We start from the raw sequence: 23,387 nt of genomic DNA, 5'->3' as shown, positions 1-23,387 counted from the left end.
AGACGACAGTCAGTACAAACTGATGTGGATGCATAATGGACTACAGTTGATACAGATTTTGTTGGATTAATTGGCCAAGCCATATATGTGAAGGGGTTCAATGAACCAGGGTTGGATAGTGAAGACTATTTCGTACAAAGAGTAAAAGGTTATGCAGATAATTTTGTTCGCCCTTGGCACACAGTGAAAAGAATGTTTATTCCGATCAACTACAAGCAAGAGCACTGGATCCTAGGAGTGTTAGAGTTGCGGTCTATGCACCTAAACATATATGATAGTCTTATATCAAACATGTCGGAGCAACCTTTGGATGCGTTCCTCCAAACACCCTTACAAGTCATTGTTAGAGTCATGGACGTGAAAATGTGAGACGGATGATCACTTGGAGTAGAGTTCCAGGGGTGCCACAACAAATGTCCGGCTCAAATGACTGTGGTATTTGGACTTGCATAAACGCACAATTCTTAAGTGGATTACATGATCTCCCGCATGATGACTCATATGTATATCCATACAACTCTACGGATGGCACTTTCTTCCGTTTGCGACTTGCAGTTGAGTTGTTTCATGGACGGTTGTTAGATTTCAAATGATATTGTAATCTTCCATTTTTTGTTATATATTATGTTTTATTTATGTAATTCTATTGTGTTCTATGTTCTTATTTAAAAACCTTGTCGCATTTGACTGGAATGCGCTCAAATGCGACAAGTCTGATTCAACAATGAATTTTCTGAACCGCATTTGAGCGCATTCAACACTCAAATGTGACGAGATATGTTGATAACCTTGTCGCATTTGACTGGAATGCGCTCAAATGCGACAAGTAGTATTCAACAAGGAATTTTCTGAACCGCATTTGAGCACATTCAACACTCAAATGCGACGAGGTTTGCTGCTAACCTTGTCGCATTTGATTGGAATGCGCTCAAATGCGACAAGTAGTATTCAACAAGGAATTTTCTGAACCGCATGTAAACAACCTTATCGCATAGAATATTAATCAACTCGATCATAAATGCTTCGAGGTAGTAGTGTTAGAACAACTTGCTGAACTTGAGATTACACTAGGAAGCATGGATGGACAATTCAAACGATTATGACCGATGCTCCCGCATCTGCTACACCTTGTCGAATTACATCTTCACCCACGGATGGCCTTTTTTTCTGACCTTTTGGTCGACCAGCAGACCGCCCCTCCTTCTTAGGAGGAAGCACCTTCATAGGATTCTCGTTCACTTTCCATTCCGATTGGTGACCAAGTGGATATATCAACTCACCCCATGCCAATTTAAGTGACTAGTTGGTGTAGTAACGATGCACCCACCTATAGGCGTTATCCATCCTATGTTTGGAAGCAACTTCGCATACGTGTTCACATGGAAATTGGGCTAGTTGCCATTTCCTGCACGTACATGTTCCTGTATTTAAATCAACAAGTCCCCTCTTTATCCAATCACCGATTTGAAAGGTGTGATTATCCACAGGGAAATACGAACAACGTATTGTTGCCCCTACACGCTTTATCATCTTTTTTTCCGGCAACTTGGCCAAATAACCCACACGTTCTTCTGCAGAAACATATTAATCTCATAAATAGTTATGTATTATAAATAAAATAAAATAAAAGACACATTTCTAACCTGCTTCTGTACATCTCTCGTAAAACCATTTCTGTAGTGTCATGCATATGAACTCAACCAACATTGTGATTGGTAGACGTCTAGCCTCCACCATTAACGCATTGAATGATTCTACAACATTCGTGGTGATAATGTTATACCGACGACCACAGAAGAATGCACGTGACCATTTCTCTTTTCCAGCTTGCAGTAAATAGTCGGCAGCACCGGAATATAGTGAACGAAGTGTCGCAAAGTTTTCCTCAAAATCAGATACCCGATAGGATTTTGCACATTTCCAAAACGCCTCATCTATCTTACGAATTCCACGAAATTTGGCCTTCACATTTTGTTGCAAATGACGAGCGCATGCCCCATGTACAACATTAGGAAAAACCGAATTAACTGCATGTATAATGCTTTGATTTCGATCTGATATAATGGCTAGATCTTCAACATCGTGCAGACACTCTTTCAATTTATTCATAAATCAAAGCCATTATTCATTACTTTCTTTCGGGCCAACTCCAAATGCAATAGGAAAGATCATTTTGTTTCCATCAATGCCAACTGCAATGTATAATATGCCGGGATATTTACCTTTTAGAAAAGTTCCATCAACGGCTAAGACAGGTCGAATATGTTGTTTAAAACCTCTCAATGAAGCACCCATAGCCATAAAGAAAAATCTAAATTGATCATCATCATCTGTCTCGATATGTGTCACGGTTCCCGGATTTGTACTCTTCAACATCTCACAGTAGTCCGGTAACAACATGAACGATTCCTCCAGCGAACCACTCTGTGCTTCTAATGCCCAGTGTCTTGCTCTCCAAGCTTGCATATAAGAGAGATTAACGGAAAAATCTCGTTCAAAATCGAAAACAATATCCTTTAGTCGATGCACCTGATTTTCCAAATTAAACCTATTTCGGAGTAGTATCCCTGCAACACGTTTCCCCGCTTGCCTATGGTGCGGACATATATGATCTCTCCCACAAGTGTGCATGTCCATACCATCCATTCTTGAAAGCCTGAACAAATTGGAACCTGGAATGACGATCCCTTTAGCCCTCCATTTACATTTGTCAACATCCTTACATTTCACCTCAAACAAATACTTGTTTGATTTGTAAACCTTCCATTCAAACGAATTTTCAATTGCATATTTTCCAAGTGAATCTTGCAATTCAACTTTCTTTGAAAATATATCATTGACCCTCAAAGTAGTCCCTCCGTTTGATTGCTTAGGTGCAATCATATTCACGGGCGCATCACATGGCTTTGGACACCATCGAAATGGATCAGTCATCCTTTTCATTCTTTCTTCATCACCATCCTCATATGGGATACGTTGGATGCATTCAGATTGCTTAGCTGTTTCATGAACACTTTTAACAGGAATTTCATTCTGAGTGATATCTTCATTCTCCACATTGTCACCATTATCGTAACAATAATCATTATCATAATGCTCGTCATAATGATCATGATTATCTTTATTCAGATAATCATCATTATTGTAGTTCTGATAATCGATACCATTTTCACAATCGTTGTCATCCTTACCATGTATAGGAGCATCCAGTTCGATGGTGGGATCATTACTTACTATTTCTGTTGGCTTGCTTTGACCAACATGTCCATCCTTGTTAGGTCGCAATGCTGAAGCTTGTATTGTTCGCATGTTTAGAGTAACATACAATGGAATCAAATCGGTCGGATTCATTCGACAATACTCTATGAATCTCATGACATCTTCATGGTCATCAATATGTGCTATCCCACTACGCAGTTTATTTGGACCATATGTCTCCTGCATGGACATTTGGAGATCATACGAGGTTGAATCAACGCGAAGTGCACCATAAACTTTCTCTTTCAACTTTTGCAAGTCAATCTTTGTTGGCAAAACCAACAACTTCGCTTTACCACCCACGTATGTCATCACAGTTCCCTCTGTGGTCCACAATCCGTTCCAAGATAAAAAAAACACGTACACCTCTCTTTGGTTGACATACTTCTACATTTAGTAAAATGGACACGTGATAAAAACATAATTAAGCCAATTCATATGTAAATGCGACTTAAATGCGATATGCTACACCAAAATGCGACTCAAATGCGAGATACTACATCAAATGCGACCGCTAAATGCGACATGCTACATCAAATGCGACCGCAAATGCGACATGGCTCTGAATGCGACAATGTGACCATATTGGGAAGAAATGAAGTTCAGTGGCTTTGGATTACAGTTTCTTCCTAACCAAACACCACCTAAATGACCTCAAAACGAAACATTTCAAGAATTACAGTTCCTTAGAATATTATTAACGCTTTGGATTTTTCACTTTTGGCCGTCAACGGTCTTTTTGAGACGTTGAGTGGCCACCGATATTAAAAAAAAGTGTAAAGTTCAGTGGTCATACCGGGAAGAAATGAAGTTCAGTGGCCATAATGTGAAAATGGGTAAAGTTCAGTAGCCATGGGTGTAATTTACCCTCCAACAAATTAATGAAAAAGCAAACAATTAATGGAGCTACCTATACATTCACAACGGAGGAAAGACAACTAGAACCAAACCTGTGGAAGCTCAAACTCAGCCCGTTAGTACTCGAGCCAATCCCAAACTCGAGTCGAGCCACTAAGAGCCGAGCTCGAATAGTTGCGAACTACCAAGGCTCGTTAAGCAAAGCCACATATTATGTAGAAATGCCACTCGTTCATCCAACAAATTAATGAAAAAGCAAACAATTAATGGATCTACCGATACATTCACAATGAGGAAAGACAACTAGAATAAATTCACTCTTGACAGTTAAAATAAAAACCAGCGGAATTCTTCATGTGAAATTGCAAAAGCTTAAGTAATTCCCTTTTCTTTTCCTTCCCCAAATCCCTTTTCTTTTCCTTCTTCCCCAAGAAAGTATGTACCTTTACAACATACCCAAACCCTGCTCCATACATATGAGACGCACACGCTGCTTTATAAGTTGGGAGCTGCAAATCTCCTGTTACAATTTACATAGCTTTTTAAATCACGATTCAAACAAAATCATCACAAATTAAAAGCAACAGATGATAATATAATATTTGCAAAACGGAAGCTCAACCACTAAACTAAGACATACTTGGAAGTTCAAACACCAAAAGCAAGGTTTAGGGGTTAAATGCATCATTTGTCACTCAATCTCAAAATGGTCACTCAACTTCAATTTGTATCAATAAAATTATTCAAATTTGAATTTTGTCTCAATTAGGTCACTCAACCGGTTTTAGTGGTTAAAACTAGAGATGGCAATTTTCGTGTTCGTGTCGTGTCAAATTTCGGGTTAGTGTCAAAAACCTAAACACGAACACAAAAACATTTTCGTGTCAAAAGCTCAAACCCAAACACGGCCTGCTCTTGACACGAACAACACGACACGACACGAGTTTTGTATAGAAATAGATAAACGTGTTAATTTGACACGATTCGACATGCTGACACGAAAAACACGACACGACACAACACGAGTTTTCGCTTAAATACCCAAATATGTTAACTCGACAAGACACGACCTACTAATAAAACCTAACATATTTGAAGAATCTAAACCAAAGATGAATAAATCCTTAATAAATTAGCTCAACACTAACACTAAATATCTGTGTCGTGTTCATGTGTCGCTTTGCCACCTCTAGTTAAAACGCATCAAAATAATGAATGGGTGACATGTCAACATGAGTTAAATTAGATCTCTGACCGAAACGAAATGTGACAGACACATATCGGATATTTTTATTTTTTTTTTTTCCATAAAAATATCGACATGTGATAGCCATATGTGGATGTCATGTGTCATTTCAGTCAGAAATCTGAGTTGTCTCATACCAACGTGTCACCTATGTCATCATTCTAATGTTTTTTAATCACTAAAATCGCAAGAGTGACCCAATTGAGACAAAACTCAAAGTTGAGTGATTTTATTGAGACAACCATGTAAGTTCAATGACCAATTATGCATTTAACCCCAAGGTTTAGACAAAAAAATAATAATCAAGGAAGATAAAATAGTAAGAAAACAAAAGCCAACATACCTGAAGCCATTTCAGACGCAAGCTGATTCTTGCCGAAGTGACGTGTCAACCACCATCGACAACGGAGCCTCCAAGCCTTCTCAGTTTTCCCATGGATAAACAATTTGGGGATATTGTAACCAACGGAGTGATCTTTCTTTTTTCCAACTTCATTTCCATTCGAGCACGTTGAGATACAATCTTGTTCCTGCATAGATACTTTCAAGAAGCACAAGGCGAAATCTCTCCATACAGTGTATTCCGGCAAAGACAGCATCCAAATGCAACGCTATCATTTCTAAAAGAGACTCGGGACCATAATTGCCTGCAAAAATTTCATAAAAAGATTTTCTTCATAGCTGCATATTAAAAGGGGAGAGACTACAATCTGTATCGAATAAAAATTTCATAAAAATTTCATACACCACAATAATGATGCATAGAAAAACAACTGTTGGCATTACCGAATGTCTTTGTAAAGAAAATGTTGATGTCTTTATGAAAAAAGATATTAATGTCAAAACAGCAACATTGTAAAAAACGTTAGGCGCTAGTCAAGCGAACAATGCCCCCGGTCATTAATCAGGAATCAATCAAGGATTAATCGGATTTATATTTTTTAATTTTTAATAAATAAATTGTTATATAAATATAACTACAATATGAATTATACTAGGCATAACACTCATTTTAACCCCTAAACTAAAACTTCAAAATCAATTAGGACCTTAAACTATCACAATCATCAATTAAGTCCTGAACTAAGCGAAAATCATTCATTTAGTCCTTATGCTATCCTAAAATCAGAAACTGTGACTATTTGACATGACTGTAATGATATCTGTGTTGGCTCAAAATGGATTTGGGAAAGAGATTATGAAACTGTTCAACCGAATAATTTTCAATGAGGACTCATTGATGATTTTTGCTTAAGATGGGGACTCAATTGATGATTTTTACTTAGTTTAGGACCTGATTAATGATTTTGATAGTTTAAGGTGCTAATTGACTTTCAAGCTTTAGTTTGAGGACCCAAATAAGTATTATGTCATTATACTATGTAAAAATAATAATATAAAAGATTTAAGATGGAAAAACATATATATTCTAATATTTGATGTCCTTAAACAATATAAAATGTGTCAACAAAATAACATTAATATCCTTACAAATAAGATTTGATAGTTTCAGGTCTTTTCTTTTAGTTTTAGGTTATTTAATATTTTATTTAAATTTGAAAAAACTGACATAAAATTTAAGGGTCGATTTTTTTTTTTAAAAGGAGCGCCTAGATTCGCCTGGGGCGATTTTTAGAAGAGTGCAAAACAGGATAAATAATGTAGATATTGGAAACAACCCACAATTTTGATGCATGCTGATAAGCTTTGACAATGACATGAAGCAAGTAGGATCACGCTTTAAGGTGTCCTCGTAACTAGTTGAGAGTAAAATATTATCATTAGGATCAACATGCTCCAAAAGGCGGCTTCTCAATCTGCAAAAACGTCCTTGGTCAGAGCTCTAACTAAAGAAACAACCAGAGCGAACAAACTACAGGTTCAACAACAGTGGCATTTGTAGCACAGTTAGACAACAATCATAGTTATTAAAGGCGCAAGGGGGTCTTGGAGCCTTGGCACAAGGTGCAGCTTAAGGCACGTGCCCGAGCGACTCGAGGCGCATGAAAAACAAAAATCATAAATTCATAACACTAGTCACAAATAATCACAAATAGTCAAATACCAACAATAAAACCATAAAATGCATGAGTTAAGTTCTAGTTAACTACTAAGGCATAATCATAAACTCATAATTCCGACTTAAAAGTTAAAACTAAAAAAACCACTAATAATCTTAACTCTAGAAAACAACTAATCTTTAACTTCCTAGTCTTCCTTCCTAATCTTCATTGGAACCATAATCATCATCATCATCACTTCCATCATCATATGCTTCTTGAATAAGGTTCTCAATCTCATCATCATTGTCACCTTCCTCATCAATGTACTCATCATCTACAAAGTCGGGTTCATCATCTATAAGAGGCATTTTACCTGATAGATGGAAGCACCATTGATGGAGGGAGGAGAGCAAAATGTCTGCTGCGATATGTGGAGTAAAAATTGTCGATCTTTGTCTGTCTCTACTTTTCTTTTCTTTTCTTTTCTGAACTTAAAAAACCCTAAAATATCCTAACCTAAAATACCCTAAATTACCCTAAGATAGCTGAGGCATGCCAAGGCGCGCGCCTGACTGACCGCGCCCACCTTTGGGCTCCAGAGGCGCTAAGGCTGGAGCCTTAGCGGAGGTGCGCCTCAGGCGTGCCTTTAATAACTATGACAACAATGCTTTGCCTTTTTATCGAATTTGATATAACCTGCTCCTTTCCCTAACATATGACCTGACTAAGTAAAATAATGTGCAAAAACGCTATTAAAATTTTAACAGCAACCATGAGAGTAAATGAGCCAATGAAATCTACAGCTTCCAAAGGAGAATATCAATATAGCAATTTAGTTCCATTTGAAATTTGATTATATCATTTCATGGGAACTTGGATAATAATAAGTTTTAGTGCAAAACCAATTAATGCGGGATAACCAAAAATTTCACTGAGGAATCCAACAAGAGGAAACCTACATTAATAGCAAATGGTGAAAAATGTTTACAACTGCACGGATGTGAACTGACACAAAAAGTCCAACTGAAATGATCTGGATTAGATCATATCATACTACTCTATGTTACATGGGCTCGGGTACGAGTATCCGATACGGGTACAGATCCGAGTATCCAGTATGGCAAGTTTGAAAGTTTTGGATATGGGGACACCGTCCTAAATTTGGACTCAGGTATGTGGATACGGGAACTAAAATTTATATTATATATATTCAGAAAAATATATAATGTTGGAGCAATTAGTATTTAAGAGGGGAGAGGAAGAGTTAGAGGAGAGAGAGTCGAGACTTGGTGCTTTAAATTTCTGTCTTTCTCTCTTCCCCTTGTTGCCGTGAATTCACCGGTGAGATCATTGACTATGACTGCAAATTCAAGCAATAAACTCGTCTCAACTCGGTGTGGAGCGAATTTGGTAAGAAATCTCGCCTTTTTTCTTTTTTTCCCTCCTCTGCCTTCACTTTCTCTCTTCTCAGACTTGCCGTATCCCAGTGTTCACCAACGTATCTGACACGGATTTCATACCCATATCCATGTCGCGTCGTATCGACACCCGTATGGTGGCAAAAATGCCGAGTCAAGTACCATAGATACTACTTCATCCATTTCCATATTTCTATACTAGGAAGTCATTAAAATGATAGAAACTGAAATCAAAATTTGGGTAAGACCACACAGACACTCAAATTCTACTAATGATAGAAACTGAAATCAAAATAGAAGCAAGAACACCGACAAATTCTACTAATGAAGAAAACCAATACCATCTTCTCTGTTAATAAATGGTAGAGAATACAAATGCAAAACCTCACAACAAGTAAGTAATGAACAAGAACACACCACACAAACACTCACAGAATACCAAATACTGATATTCATTGATATGGATAGGTAGATACAAGTATAATAAAAAAAATAAGGAAAGATAAATGAATTGAGCAACCCCAATCCCCTTCTCTACCAGAATGATAGAGCCTCTGCACTTAGGCAGCCAATCAACAATAACCTATGAAGAACGGAAATTCTTCATGACAATGGTTTCCCCGTTTCCAGCAGATGTGGGAAACGGAAACTCTCGGAAACTTATATGAAACGTTTCCGGGCACGTTTCTGTAACTACCCAAAACATGAAACGCGTCTCTCAATTTTTAAACGGTTTTCCCTACTTATTTCGATTAAAATTCTGGAAGTTCAAACTTTCTATTTTGCAATTCCTATTCAATCTAAGATTAGGAAAATTGAAACTTCCTATTTGAGAGATAATTCTTGCTTGTATTGTATCCTTCAATTTAAAGAACTTACCCATATTTCTTTCTCCTATAATCTTTGTCTCTTGAATCCCGATTGAGCTTGGACTTTCTTCCTCTTGAACTTACCAGTATTAATCTTTATTTTTAATATTTATAAATATGCTCCTACATTTTTAATATTTACACATTTCCGTTTCCTATGTTTTTCAAAAATTACGTTTCCTAGTATCAGTTTCCGTTTCTGTGCAACATAGGCAATAACAATATCTCCAATACCCAAAAAGATCCCCTAACACACATTCTTATACCTCCTGTTTCCTTTACAGCTCATCATTCTCAAAATAACTAACTCTTGTTAGTAATTACCAATTGACCCTGCTTTACTATGGCCTGTCCTTGTGTAGACTCTCCATACTTTGGGCCTCCCTTGATTAGGATCCAAAACCCCTGTTAGCCCGATCTCTATCAATAAACATCACATCTTTGGTTGCCAACTTACAGACGTATAGTTCCAAATGTCTATTTCCAACAGTAAGGCTACATGGCTTGGACTTTTCCTTGTTAATTATATGTACTTGGATCTGATAAGTTTGTTTTCTGGTCCTATATTTTCTCCTTCAATTAGATGAAAAATCCGACAATTATTTATAGTTTCGGAAGTCCAATATGTCCAAATCCAAATGATATATCAGGTAAAGTCATATGACAAAATGAAAATATATGGTGTTAAAAAAAATTAACATGAGTTCTAAAACTCCAACTATAGAAAAAGAGAGAAGCGAGGTGATGAGATGTCTTGTTAGAGGAAAACTTTACTAAGACCGGTTATGTGGATTTGTTATACTTATTCTCTGTTTGTAAAGCATTTTGTGTTCTTTGGTTGAATAGTTATTCGGGAAACATTATTTCCACCAGTGCAATGACAGCTTGTGCACGCTCTAGAAAGTAGGGTGCAGTGAAGCCACTGCTAGTACTCCATTCTTACGAAAATCAATCCTTTTACCACTTCAAAGATCAGGAGGAGGATTTTAGTAGAGCTGGAACATCAATTTGGACTTTCTTTTTAGTGAATTAATTAGTCTATGAGAGACTCAGGATAATGTTTCTACCCCCACTTTTTTCTGTGATAACTTAAAACAAGGTTATCTAATATCTAATCTAATTTTTACCTTATCTTCCCATACAGAAAAACCTAACTCAGAATAATGTTTCTACCCCCACTTTTTCTGTGATAACTTAAAATAAGGTTCCCTAATCTAATCTAATTTTACCTTATCTTCCCATACAGAAAAACCTAATCAAACACTCATGCAATAGAGAGAGAGAGAGAGAATAGTAGAAGCGACTACAATGCACAGTTGGTCCTCAAGGCCTTCACTAAGGATGGCAACAGGTAGGGTACCCGCGGATAATGCCAATCCCAAACCCTTACCCGTTTACTTTTTAATTACCCGTACCCTTCCCATTACCATAACAGAAAAACCTAACTCAGAATAATGTTTCTACCCCCACTTTTTCTGTGATAACTTAAAATAAGGTTCCCTAATCTAATCTAATTTTACCTTATCTTCCCATACAGAAAAACCTAATCAAACACTCATGCAATAGAGAGAGAGAGAGAGAGAATAGTAGAAGCGCCTACAATGCACAGTTGGTCCTCAAGGCCTTCACTAAGGATGGCAACAGGTAGGGTACCCGCGGATAATGCCAATCCCAAACCCTTACCCGTTTACTTTTTAATTACCCGTACCCTTCCCATTACCATAACAGATATACTTTTTGCATCTCATACCCGTTCCATTTAATTCGCAGGTACCCTTACCCGTTAAGAATCAATAAATAAATAAAAAAGATTACAAATTTAACAAAGTGTAAATTAATAAATCATCCATCTAAAAATTGAACAAATTGAACTTTAATCCATAAGAATAAAGTAGCTTAGTTGTATCATTCAGTGGTTGAAGAACAAAATGTTGGGGTTCAAATATCACATCTCACATCTAAAAAATTAAAAAAAAACAATAATATTTTTTAATATATAAAAGAGTATGACGGGTAACGGGTACCCTAGGGGTATTCCCATACCTGTCCCATTACCCGTAATGGTTTTGGTCCCATACCCTTTTATACAGGGTACAAGTAGTTCCATTAGAGTCGGGTAGTGTCGGGTACGTGCGGGTATAATACCCGCTGCCATCCCTAGCCTTTATTAATGGTTGGGTGACAATCATTTATTACATGTAGCATTCCCCTGCCTTTTTTTCATTTGTTGTTTTGGCAGTAAAAAATTTCAAGCACTTGGATCCACATCATTACAATCAGAAAGCCTTTCAATTTCATGTATTTTTTGGCAAGCAAAGAAGGCAAAATACCTTGTGGAAAGTGCTGCATTTGAAATTTCAGAGAACTTCTCAAGTTCCTGCAGTGCCTCTTTGTATCGATATCGAATCAATAATAACTGGAATAAATAAAAACTGTCAAGAAACAGAGATCCAAATTCTAATTGAAGATAACGAACTTCACATAAGAGGAAAAAACTGGAATAGCTTGCCCCCTGAAAGTTAAGGGCATACACTTCTTATCAATAATGTTCATAGCAGGCAAAAGAATATATAACTGAATAAATTCAAGGGTAAATAATTTATTAGTCCCTGATTTTTTTACCTAATACACTGTTTAGTCCTCGTATTTGCAATAATACATCATAAGGACTTTATTTGTTTTTTCTGTCATCTCTTTCTCTCTCCTATCTAGTTTTAATAAAAAAAATACAACTTTAATATTTTAAATATATTATTTAAAATAAAAATATAATATTTTTATTTTTAATAAAATATTTTATTAATAACTATGAGAATTCATGTAAAAGTTTCACATAACACCAATATTAATATCCAAATACTAGTTATTAGAATCCAATATTAGAATAAAAAAATAGAGTTTTATTAACTCGAATTTGGGTTTTAATAATAGTGTCGTATAAAACATTTACATTAATATGTATAGTTATTAACAACTATCGATACCAATATTAATATTTTATTAATAACTATCAATATTGATGTGAATATTTTACAGATACCAGTATTAAAATCCAAATAGGAGTTAATAAAAATTTAGATTTTAACATTGATGTCTTATAAAACATTCACAGGAATATCGATAGTTAAAGTTCGGTTACCGAAGTGTAAAACATGCTAAAGTTCAGGTATCGTAACCACTAATGAGTATGGCCAAATTAGTACTTCAAATGGACCTAAGGACTGAAATGTTGAATAGAACAAACTTAAAGGCCTTGTAGTTGATTATTGCAAATACGAGGGCTAGACAGTGTATTAGGTGAAAAGTCAGGAACTAATAAATTATTTACTCTAAATTCAAATGCCAATTGGTAGCTCTAGCTTATATAGTTTTAAATAACAATTGATATCATATTTCATAGAGTATTCTAAAACAAATAGGGTAAATTTAATTATTCTAGTAATAAAGACTAGTTTTTTCATTAGCCTAAAATTAGCAAATGTTGTTTTCATGTAGTGCAATAATTAGTTAACTGAGTGTGTGTATCATCAGGAATTTTCACATGCACCTTAATGAGCAAGTGAATTTGCTCATTCACCGTTAAATATAGGCTTATTAAATCTAAGCCTCAGGATGCTTTGAATCTCCACCTTAGGATTCTAATAAGCCTAGATCTAACGGTGAATGAGCAAATTTTACTTGCTCATTAAGGTGCATGTGATCAAGACTGGTGTATTATATGTATGTTGACTCTACCTGTATCAAAGGAAGCAAGGCTGCCAATGATAGGGGCGTCGAGCAAACAGCAGCTCGTAGATACCCCGCTGCATGCTCATATTCATCATCGTGAATCTCTCTTCCCAACTCGCATTCTCCACTTCGTAAGGGTAGCAACCATGAATCCAAGTTCTCTAAGGCAAAAGAATGTTAGGTGTGAAATCATTTGCGTGAGAAATACGGGTCACTTTTGCCAAAAACATCTATGTGTTTTTGCTCACAAAATGTTTAAATCAATAACTGGAATGGTGTACTAAATTAAATAGCACAAACATAAAACTTAATGTTCCAGAAACAAATACTAAAAGTTATTTTATATAATAAATACATTAAAACAAATATTTAAAATAGAAATAAAGAATCTCGAGGCCTTTATATGTCACTCTACTCATTAGAAAGAGATAAATAACCACGTCAGATCAATATCATAAATAAAGAATCTCGAGGCCTTTATATGTCACTCTACTCATTAGAAAGAGATAAATAACCACGTCAGATCATTAGAAAGTGACTATTTATTTTTCTAAATGAGGGAAGTGGCATGCAAAACTTACCAAATCAGATGAGTAATGTAATATTAACCCTGTTTTAGTTCACATTTAACAAGACAGTTGATTGGGGGCTTAATGTGTTCGATGACAAAGGTAAAGGGCTTAATGTGTCGAATTGAAAGTTCAAGGTTACATATGTAAAACTTGCGAAGTTGAGGGGTCTCCAAATGCTATATTCCTTCAATTTAATACGAAATCCGTAAATTGTTTCATCCACAACTTGTGTTTATTGAAGAAGTCCCGCTCACGTTTCAATTTTTGAATTAACAAGCCAAATTCAAGCAATGGGGCACTCAACTTGGTTATGGTTGCCTAAAAGGTAAGTCGTGCCAGAGCCTAAAGCCAACCACCATGCAGTGACTCCTGTGGTTTTTTATTCTTCTTCTTTCACTGATAGCAAGCAAATTCAAGTGCGTCCATGTGCACTGATGTGTATTCCATTGAATACTTCAGTGATAACAGGCAAACTGGAACCCTTCAATCCTTCATATATTTTCGCTTTCCTAGTTTCATGTGCTTAAACTGACCCACATGGCCATATCATGAATTTGCTAACTGCAGTTTCATGCTAACGTATACTATACTTATAAATATGTGGGATTAAAGCCTTATTTGGCCCTTATGGTATCCAAAATTTTGTCATTTGCCCCTTGTGGTATTATTTGGTAACATTTTCCCCACGAGCTATTCTCAAACATTTAACTCATTTTGAATAGAAAAGTATTGATTCGTTAAATTTTTCACATGACGCAATTTCTAACACGTGACATGTACACGAGGCAATTGTTTTAAAAAAAAAAAAATTCATATAGACTTAATATGTGAATAAATAAGGTATTAATTTTTTTTCTTACTTATCCACGTATTAAGTTTATTTGGAAAAAATAATTAAAAAACAATTGTCATGTGTACATGTCAAATATTGTGTCATATGTCGATAATTAACAAATCAGTTAACTTTTCATCCAAAATGGGTTATATGTCACGTATGGGAATACCTCAGGGGCCAAATGTTACCAAATAATACCATAGGAGGCAACTGACAAAATTTTGGATATCACAGGGGCCAAATAAGCCTTTATGCCTAAATATATGTAACAAAAGCTAATTGATTGTTGCATAATGAATTACTGTTCTCCAAATATAACAGTTGATGATCATGCATAATCAAAGTAAAATTAACAATCTTCCTCCAACAGAATGAAGCGGATTTTTTTTTCAAGTGCATGAACTATACAAGTGTAATGAGAGATTAGTTAAATTAAGAACTTACTATGGGCAAACAAATTTCGGATAGAATGCGAACGGCCACCATTGTTATCAGCGGAAGCTTCATTTTCAGCTGAATTCACATTAGAAACCTTGTGGGAGATCTCTCTGCTGGTTAACATCAACTTCCATAGATACCACTTTCTTTTTAACATCATCAAATACCTCGGCAGGCATTTCTTTGCCATTCATGACAGATGCCTCTGAATCATACTGAAACGAAGATTCAGAATCATTAAAGTGTGCATTATGACCCGAACCCCCTTCATAATCGACTTGTGTAGCTGATGCGTCTAACTGAGAAGAAACAGCTGACATATCTGAATTTGTGGAGCTACGGTGGTCAGAATCCTGATATTGCATGTCTTCAGGGATACTAGAATAAAACAGCTGATAGAATATCAAGCCTATGATCACATTGAATAATGGATAATAACTGCAGTCATTTTCTCGACTCATACTGCAAAAAACAAACATAGAATAATCACTTAGATCACATTAGTCATTTCTCTTTAAAGACCACATTATGGTGTGGTTGACCCTTCGATTTTTAAAAAATAAGAAAAAATATTTTTCAAATACACACAAAACAAGAATACAGTCACCGCTACTCACCAACTATTCAATTAATTTTTATGTCCATATCCCTAAATAAAGTACATTTGAATCCATACATACAGATACAAGGATACAAGTATCTATATACTGAATGGAATATGCAGTGTGTTAATAACATTGGCATGAAACTCAAAAAAGAAGTATAATCCTCTCAGATCACATGTGCGATGAAAAGTATGCATGTAGATAAAGTTTTGTTTAAGGAGGGAAATCTTGTACAGCGTTTCCAAAAGCAAGCAAATCTTAGGCATGAAAAACTTAAATTTTTACCTCCTAGCATTCTGGCGTTCGCCTTCTATTCTCCCTTGCAAAAATTGGTACAGGATGGACTCCAAACGAACAGCAATTCTGTCCTGCTCAACCACCAAGGTGATTGATCAACACACAGTGATAGTCAACCAAATTGTCATTGTAAGAAGCAAGTCCTAATGATGGCACAAATTATCATTATTTTAGATATAATACCTCTTTCATAGATACATTCCTCTTTTCTTTATATGATACATTGATTCCTATCCTTGTCATCCAAGTATCGTAAAGTTTATCAATTGATGTCAATTCCACATCATTGCATTCTATATGCTTGAGCAACTCCATAGAAACCTAAAAGAAATAGTAATTGTACTTTCATCAGACAAGTTACTGATATCAATATAAAGGTAAGGGTATGCATAAAAAGAAAAGAATGTTTTAGATCTTAAGATATAAAAGGAATCAACCTTTTTTTTCTTTTATACAAAATTTGCATTGTCCATCAAACGCAAAATAGGACACATATGGAGCTAAACAAGTTTCACTTCTCAATTTCATATCTATTAGCATTATACTATGAGATTAGTACCTAAGACAACAAATTGGGAAACAAAAGCACTAACACTAGCCAATCGATTCAATCGAAAGATGACAAATGCAGTATAGGAAGGACCTTTTGTGGGTGAAGTGATCCTCATACATGTCACCCTGAGGACTTCCTTAATTAGCTAAGCAGCATAGTTTAAAGAGCTAGAATAGAGGGAAACAGAGTATGATAGAAAGGCACGAAGGGGAAAGACAAACTTAGTGTTGTCTACAGCTTGCTCTAGCCCACTTCACAATCCTCTATGATCGATCGCTTAGCTATTTTGTTACGAGGTAAGGATAACAAACAAAATAATAATAATAAGGCCTCATGCTCTGAAGTGTATCAGTTTAATGTGGAAACCTAGAAAATGGTCATTCTATTCTTTCCTATTTTGACAAACATAAGATCAAAACTTTTTTATGTTTCCAAAAATGGATTGAGAATAGAGCACAATGACATAATTTTCATGATAGGATTTTGACAACAATGTCTTACCGAATACTTAAATCGATTCATTCTAGAACCCTTATCCTTGCATGTCCCTTTTAACAATATGCTAAGTACACCACTTGCTTCCGCCCTGTTATGTTGCCTCATCAACTTCTTCAAAAGGTGGCATAATCTAACACGGTTTTTGGGCCGCATTTTATCTGAGCCTAATGCAAGAAGGTAAGAAGGCCGGGTCACAGATGAAATAACTCTTTTGTAAGCGTTTTCTTGTTGTGTGATATAGCATTCATTGTGCGAATTCCTTGTGCGTTTCTTTGATTTGTTAGTGCGGCCTCTCAATCCTGCCTTCTGATTCTCCAAGACATTACCATCACTCCCTTCCAAATTTATTGTGTGTTGTTCAGACATCTCTATGTTCTCAACTGTAAATACTAAAAACCTCCCAGAGGCCCTTTCTCTCCCGTCTGTAATCTGGATTGATAAGCATTTACAATTAGAACAAACTTTTTTATGTAAACTAAAACAATTAGTTAATCAATTCATTAGTGAAACTACAAAATTTAAGTCACAAAATAACTCAGTCATTTTCACTAAAAAAAAGGGCGGCCCGGTCGCATTACGCGTCCCCGCTGAGCGAGGGTCCGGGGAGGGGTCCCACCACAAGGGTGTATTGGGGGCAACCCTTCCCTTGCCAATTTAATTGGCAAGAGGCCAACTCAGTCATTTTCACTAGTTAAATAAAATAAGGAACTCATCTTTGCATCGATTTCTGATAAAATCATTGTCATAAATGCAAAAGGACTCAAAATTAATATAGGCTTTGATTGGATGGGGGGTTTGGAAGGGTAAATAAAGGAAGGGAAGGGAAGGGAGAGGAAGGGGAAGGAAGGGGAAGGGAAGCACTAACTTTACCCTTGTTTGGTTAGATGGTAAGGGTTTATAAAGGTTTGTACCTTTCCCTTGTTTGGAATGAAGGGTTTGTAAGGTAATGAAATATTATAAAATGACTAACATGTCCCACTCAATTAATTATGTATATTAGGTACTTTCCATGTAATTAAATCATATTACTTACAATTGTTTTTAATAATATATCTAAATCAATTATCCAATTTCATATATTATCATGGGTTTATTACTTTTATTATCTTGGGTTATGGTGGTTTTTTAATCCTGTAGCAACTGTAACTCAAATTAATCCAACTTGGAAATCTCAAAGTTTCACTTTGTCATCCATCCTAATATTGACAACAAGAAAATTCCATGAAACAATAAACTTAATCCTGTAAATGCCATGAAAAAATACTTAATTTGTTATTAAAACAATAAAAAGAAGATGGATATTCAAGAAGGGTCAAAGCAGTCAAGAAACAATAATACATGATTGTGCTAATAATAATAAGACAAGAGAAAAAGAAGTAGAAGATGCAAAAGAAAGACATGCAGTTGCAGTAGCCATGGCTAAAACAGCAGCAGCTCAGGCAGCAGTTGCAACAGCTAACTTCAGATTATAATCCAATATTCCTCTACCAAATTTCATCCAAAGATTGAGTTTTATGCTAACTTCAGACACATCATTCTCACAACAATGATTACATTTTGCAGGTAGCAAAGACACGTGTACATGAATTAGATCGTCATGTCACAAAATAGGAACTCAAACAAAATGTAAAATTAAATTTCTAAGAACATATCCTGTAATAACTGAAATCACAAAAGAAAAAGCTCATATCCGTGACAACTTAACAAGTTCTAACTTATGGTCCCGTCACTTTCTAAAATCAAGTTCCAATGACAGCTTTTATAAAAACACATTCCTCGACTGATAATATATTCTCAACACAATATATTCTCAAAAACTTCATGACAGAAACAGCTAGTATCTAATGTAAATTTTCATAAAATTTATAGCATATTAGAAACCACTCAAAAACAGCAGGAACTCTTACAACTAGCAGCAACAAAATGGATAAAGTTGAATAGAAAATAAAGAACAAAGAAAAGACCACAAAAGAGAAAGAAAATGAAACAGCCGGATAGATCAGAGCATGAATAGCAGAGACAGTTTTAGAATGTCATGAACAATGAGTTAGTGATAGGGAAGTTGGCTTTTTCAGACACAAAAACAAACAAGCCCAACATTAAACTATATCTAGTTCATGTACAAACCATATGATTATGATTTTGGTCATCAAATATATGTAGCTGAGCAGACATTAAACAAAAAGCACAAGAAAACAAGAGAAATTTGTGGGGATGATGGGTGATTATTTTGGAATTGGATATTCAACCGGATCAGTAATTTGATTTTGTTATTAAAACTGCTGTCAACTATTCATTCTGGCTTTTATGTTCTTCGTTTTTATAATCCAGTTTATGTAATATACTTTCTTTTTTTTGAATGAGTCTATGTAATATACTTGTATGCTTTATGAAATAAGTTTTCTATAAAATCCCCACATTGCTACTAAGCCAAAAATAACAAGGCAAAATAAGTTTCCTATAAAATCCCCACATTGCTACACATAACATAATGTTTATTCAAGAGGAAATTAATGTGTAAAATGACTAGTTCAGAGATGATCATATGATCAATATTTGTTTGTCTCCCTCAATAATTTGAACCCATTTCAAGTTTCTATTTCTACATATGGAATTTAATTTATGGCAGCTAACCTAAGCTTGATCCTTGCTGTTGTCATGTTTTATTTTGTTAGCAGAATAATTTCCCAATCAGAGCTGGTATTGTTTGATTCAAGCTGCTAGTAGTTGGTATTGTTTGGAGTGGAAAAAACAAAAAGAGAACCAGACAAACAGATTTGAGAATCTACATATTGAAGCAAAAACAGAGAAAATCGCAGCCAACCAGAAAACACAGATCTAAACACAGCCAACAAGAAATTAAACACAGCCAAGTACATAGCAACCATTGGAAGAGAGAAAGCACAAAAAAATAGAAGAGAACTGACCTGTGATGGAGTTCCGCTGGTGAGGGATGAGAAATCGGGAGGAGGAACTGATCGAGTTGGAACAAATAATAAATACTGGTTAGTTTGGTATTATGTAATTTTAGTAAGGATAATAATGGAAATAAAAATTTAAACCCTTCTAAACCCTCCAAATCGGTGGGTTTGATAATTGAAACAAAAGTACATAAATCAAACTCTTCCAAACCCTTCCAAACTCTTACCCTTCTAAATTTATTTCCTTCAACAAGGGTTTCCACAAACCCTCCCAAACCCTTCCCTTATTAACCCTCCCAAACCCCCATCCAATCAAGGCCATAAACATCAGAAAGAAGAAATGACAAATGAACTTAAATCCAGCATGTATTGAAAATTTAGTCCAAGGTAAACCATCCCAAAAAAATAATATCCTACCGACCAGATTGAAGCAGAAACTCTGAGAAAGGGTAGGATTGTTCGTTCCAGTACCTGAAAATAAGGGTTGGCACGATTTGTGTATTCAAGATTTTGCTTCCTTTAATACGGGTTAGTGCCACTCGGGTTACTTTGTTTTGGCCAAACCGCAAACCCCAGAATGTCCATTTTATTCAAGATGGTTGCCAACAAACAGTGTGAAAAGCTTCATATTCCTTCAGTACTAACATGTGTTCCATAATTTGGCGCGGAGACGCATACGCAAGCAGAAGCAGTCGGAGTGAGCAGACGCAAACGCCAGTGGAGTAAGCGGCGGTGTGTTTGCGTATTTCACCGAAGAAAGCAGGGTCTTAGTTCCACTACACCTATAAATCCAGATAACATCCCTAATCAAACATTAAACCAAATCAACAAAACAATCTACTGATTTGAACAAATTAACCCAAATTTGTACACTTAATTGAACTCAACATAGGATACTAATTCTTTAATGCATCATTGAAAACCAGTGAACTTAAATGGAATTGCTAAGTTCAAGAAAAGGCTACCTAAATCCATCAATGTGATTGTAATCTAATTTCTAGATAACAAGAAGGGTTGCGGCGCTAAGACCCAATTATCATTTTTCTTGTGTTTTATATCATATTACAATCTTCATTATACAGAAAATATCAATTCCATAACACAATTTTGACACAGTAAAATAGATTAATAACACTAGTCGGACTCAACAAACGAATCTTTTAATGTATCATTAGCCACTGACACATTGAAAAACAGAACACAAAATGAATTGAAAGACTCAGCAAAATCCATTAATGTCATTGTAATGTAGTTTCTACCAAGTAGGTTCACCCTGACGAGCAGGGTCTTGGTTCCACTACATCTACAAAAGTTGGATTGTTTCTTCATTGGCTTTTTCAAATTACTTCACCTAATCAAACAATAAACTTTGACTAACACAACACGATTAATAGATACAACCTAAGTATCCCAATTTGGACACTAACAAGAATTAACTAACACCCCCAAGGCTTTGATTCAATGAAGAGTTTGGAGGGATTAGGAATAAATTGCTTTAAAAATGACAACCAGAAGAATTGATAGCAATTAGGCATTGAAGATGCAACTTTAAGCATTAAAACTCCATGAAATCAAAAGACATTGTTAAATTTAAGAAAAAACTCAGACTTGAAACAGCTCTATCGATCATGAACTTTCTGAAGCAGAACTGGCATTAAAGCTGTAAACTAATCATCACTGCCATTTTCAGGGGAAAAACTAACTAAAAGATTGGCTCATATCAAGAAATTCAACCATATATTCTTTTTTCTGCTTCATTGATTACTCTCAGAAGCACGGATAATAATTAATCATCACCAATAACACATTTCACAACAGACTCAATAAATTTCAAATCTATCCGTCAACAATTGGATTCAAAAGAGGGAAAATTGGACCTTCAAACTGAAGCGAATATTTATGGAGGAAAATTATGGAAGAAGAGAACATCTACATTATCACCGCAGAAATTCTCTAATTCCCATAAAATTAACATCGAAAACAAATTAAAAGAGTGGAAAGTCACGATTCAACACTATAGATCTAAAAACCCTAGAACTGAGCAAAAGAAAACATAGTAGAAAGAGATTTCGCCGTTGATTTGACACAGATCAGCCGGTAGAAAGAGAAAAGGCTAAACTGCAACACTAAACGGCAACAATTTAGCACGAGTTTTGGGGCTTTCATCGTCACTGTATTATATATCAGAGAAGCCCGGGAGAACCCGTGCAGAAACACTTAGCAAGTAAAACGATGAAATCTTTCTGATTAGCTCACCTGAAGTATAGATCTGAGAAGCGGCTTCGCTTGGATTGATGAATAGAAGGGATGCTCTTGGGTTTAAACAGAGGTATCCAATCCCAGCTTTGATAGCCAACGTCAAAAACACCAGTACGGGGTTTTTAGGTAAAAATGTTGAATCCAACCCCAGTCAAATCCACTATTAATTTAGACAGTTTTGATTCGGGTTTAAAAATAAATATTATACTTCAAAACAAATATTTAATATATAAATATTTATATTTATTAATTAATATTAATATTATACTTGGATAGGCACTGTTGGGCGCTGACTAACAATGGAGTTTATTCTTGCAAATCGGCCTTTGAAGCTTTCTCTCTCTTTAGATCTGATCCTCCCTCGGATGTGTGGAAGTCGATTTGGACCCTTAAAGTTCCTTTCCGTATTAGGAGTTTCCTGTGGCTGGGCGTTAAGGACAGGCTTCTTACTAATTCGGATAGGCACAGAAGGCACTTGGCTGATTCTGGAGCTTGCAGTAGATGCAGAGGCCATGTTGAGACTTTGTGCCATGCTCTTAGAGATTGCTCTAATAGTAAAGAGGTTTGGAGGAAAATTTTCCCACACCATATTTTCTCTTCCTTCATGGCACATTCTGAGGTCGACTGGTTCTCTGATGGTGTTAGAGGAAAGTTGCTTCCATACATGGAGCATGGTGACATTTTCTTTGCTATTATCTGTCACCAAGTTTGGAAATGGAGAAACGAGGAGATTTTTGGAGATAAAACTGTTTTTATGACAAACTTAGTTGATTTCTTCTCGAAAAAACTTTTCTCTATTATCGATAGTTTCAAAGGAGAGTCCATTGCCAGAGCCTCTCAGTGTTGTGATGTCCATCTCGTGGGATGGAGCAGGCCAAGAGAGGGGGTTGTGAAGCTGAATACTGATGGTTCCTGCCTCAGTAACGGTAAGATTGCGGCTGGAGGTGTGCTTAGAGATGTAGGGGGCGTCTGGCTTTCTGGGTTCTCCCAGAATTTAGGGTTGGGTTCTTCCTTTTCTGCGGAGCTCT

General features: G+C 35.8%; 1 protein-coding gene and 4 non-coding genes across 8 annotated transcripts; all 5 read right to left on the bottom strand.

The window, feature by feature from the left end:
* Positions 1–4,360: 4,360 nt before the first annotated feature.
* On the bottom strand, positions 4,361–22,499 carry LOC136229225 (uncharacterized). 4 transcript variants are annotated; one of them, XM_066017862.1, is made up of 12 exons: positions 22,357–22,499; positions 20,572–20,882; positions 20,107–20,153; positions 17,183–17,608; positions 16,312–16,449; positions 16,117–16,199; positions 15,233–15,688; positions 13,388–13,542; positions 11,983–12,068; positions 7,046–7,179; positions 5,706–6,009; positions 4,361–4,636 (listed from the first exon to the last, which is right to left on the bottom strand). In XM_066017862.1, the coding sequence occupies exons 4-7, from the start codon at positions 17,543–17,545 to the stop codon at positions 15,313–15,315; spliced, it is 960 nt and encodes a 319-aa protein (XP_065873934.1). In that variant the 5' UTR covers positions 17,546–17,608; positions 20,107–20,153; positions 20,572–20,882; positions 22,357–22,499; the 3' UTR covers positions 4,361–4,636; positions 5,706–6,009; positions 7,046–7,179; positions 11,983–12,068; positions 13,388–13,542; positions 15,233–15,312. The 4 variants fall into 4 exon arrangements, with proteins under 4 accessions (XP_065873934.1, XP_065873937.1, XP_065873935.1 ...); XM_066017865.1 differs by having other exon boundaries at positions 15,233–15,604; XM_066017863.1 differs by having other exon boundaries at positions 20,572–20,903; positions 22,357–22,491.
* Positions 21,317–21,433, bottom strand: LOC136231679 (small nucleolar RNA Z278). Its single transcript, XR_010690049.1, has one exon. It is a non-coding gene; the product is annotated as a small nucleolar RNA Z278 (small nucleolar RNA).
* LOC136231673 (small nucleolar RNA Z223) lies at positions 21,696–21,786 on the bottom strand. The gene has a single exon (XR_010690043.1). It is a non-coding gene; the product is annotated as a small nucleolar RNA Z223 (small nucleolar RNA).
* On the bottom strand, positions 21,812–21,899 carry LOC136231715 (small nucleolar RNA U36a). Its single transcript, XR_010690083.1, has one exon. It is a non-coding gene; the product is annotated as a small nucleolar RNA U36a (small nucleolar RNA).
* On the bottom strand, positions 22,165–22,311 carry LOC136231727 (small nucleolar RNA snoR134). The gene has a single exon (XR_010690094.1). It is a non-coding gene; the product is annotated as a small nucleolar RNA snoR134 (small nucleolar RNA).
* Positions 22,500–23,387: the final 888 nt, after the last annotated feature.

This window comes from Euphorbia lathyris, chromosome 5 (assembly GCF_963576675.1).
Source record: "Euphorbia lathyris chromosome 5, ddEupLath1.1, whole genome shotgun sequence".
Lineage (NCBI taxonomy): Eukaryota > Viridiplantae > Streptophyta > Magnoliopsida > Malpighiales > Euphorbiaceae > Euphorbia > Euphorbia lathyris.
Note: the sequence above shows the minus strand (reverse complement) of the source record. Positions and strands in the feature narration are given on the sequence as shown.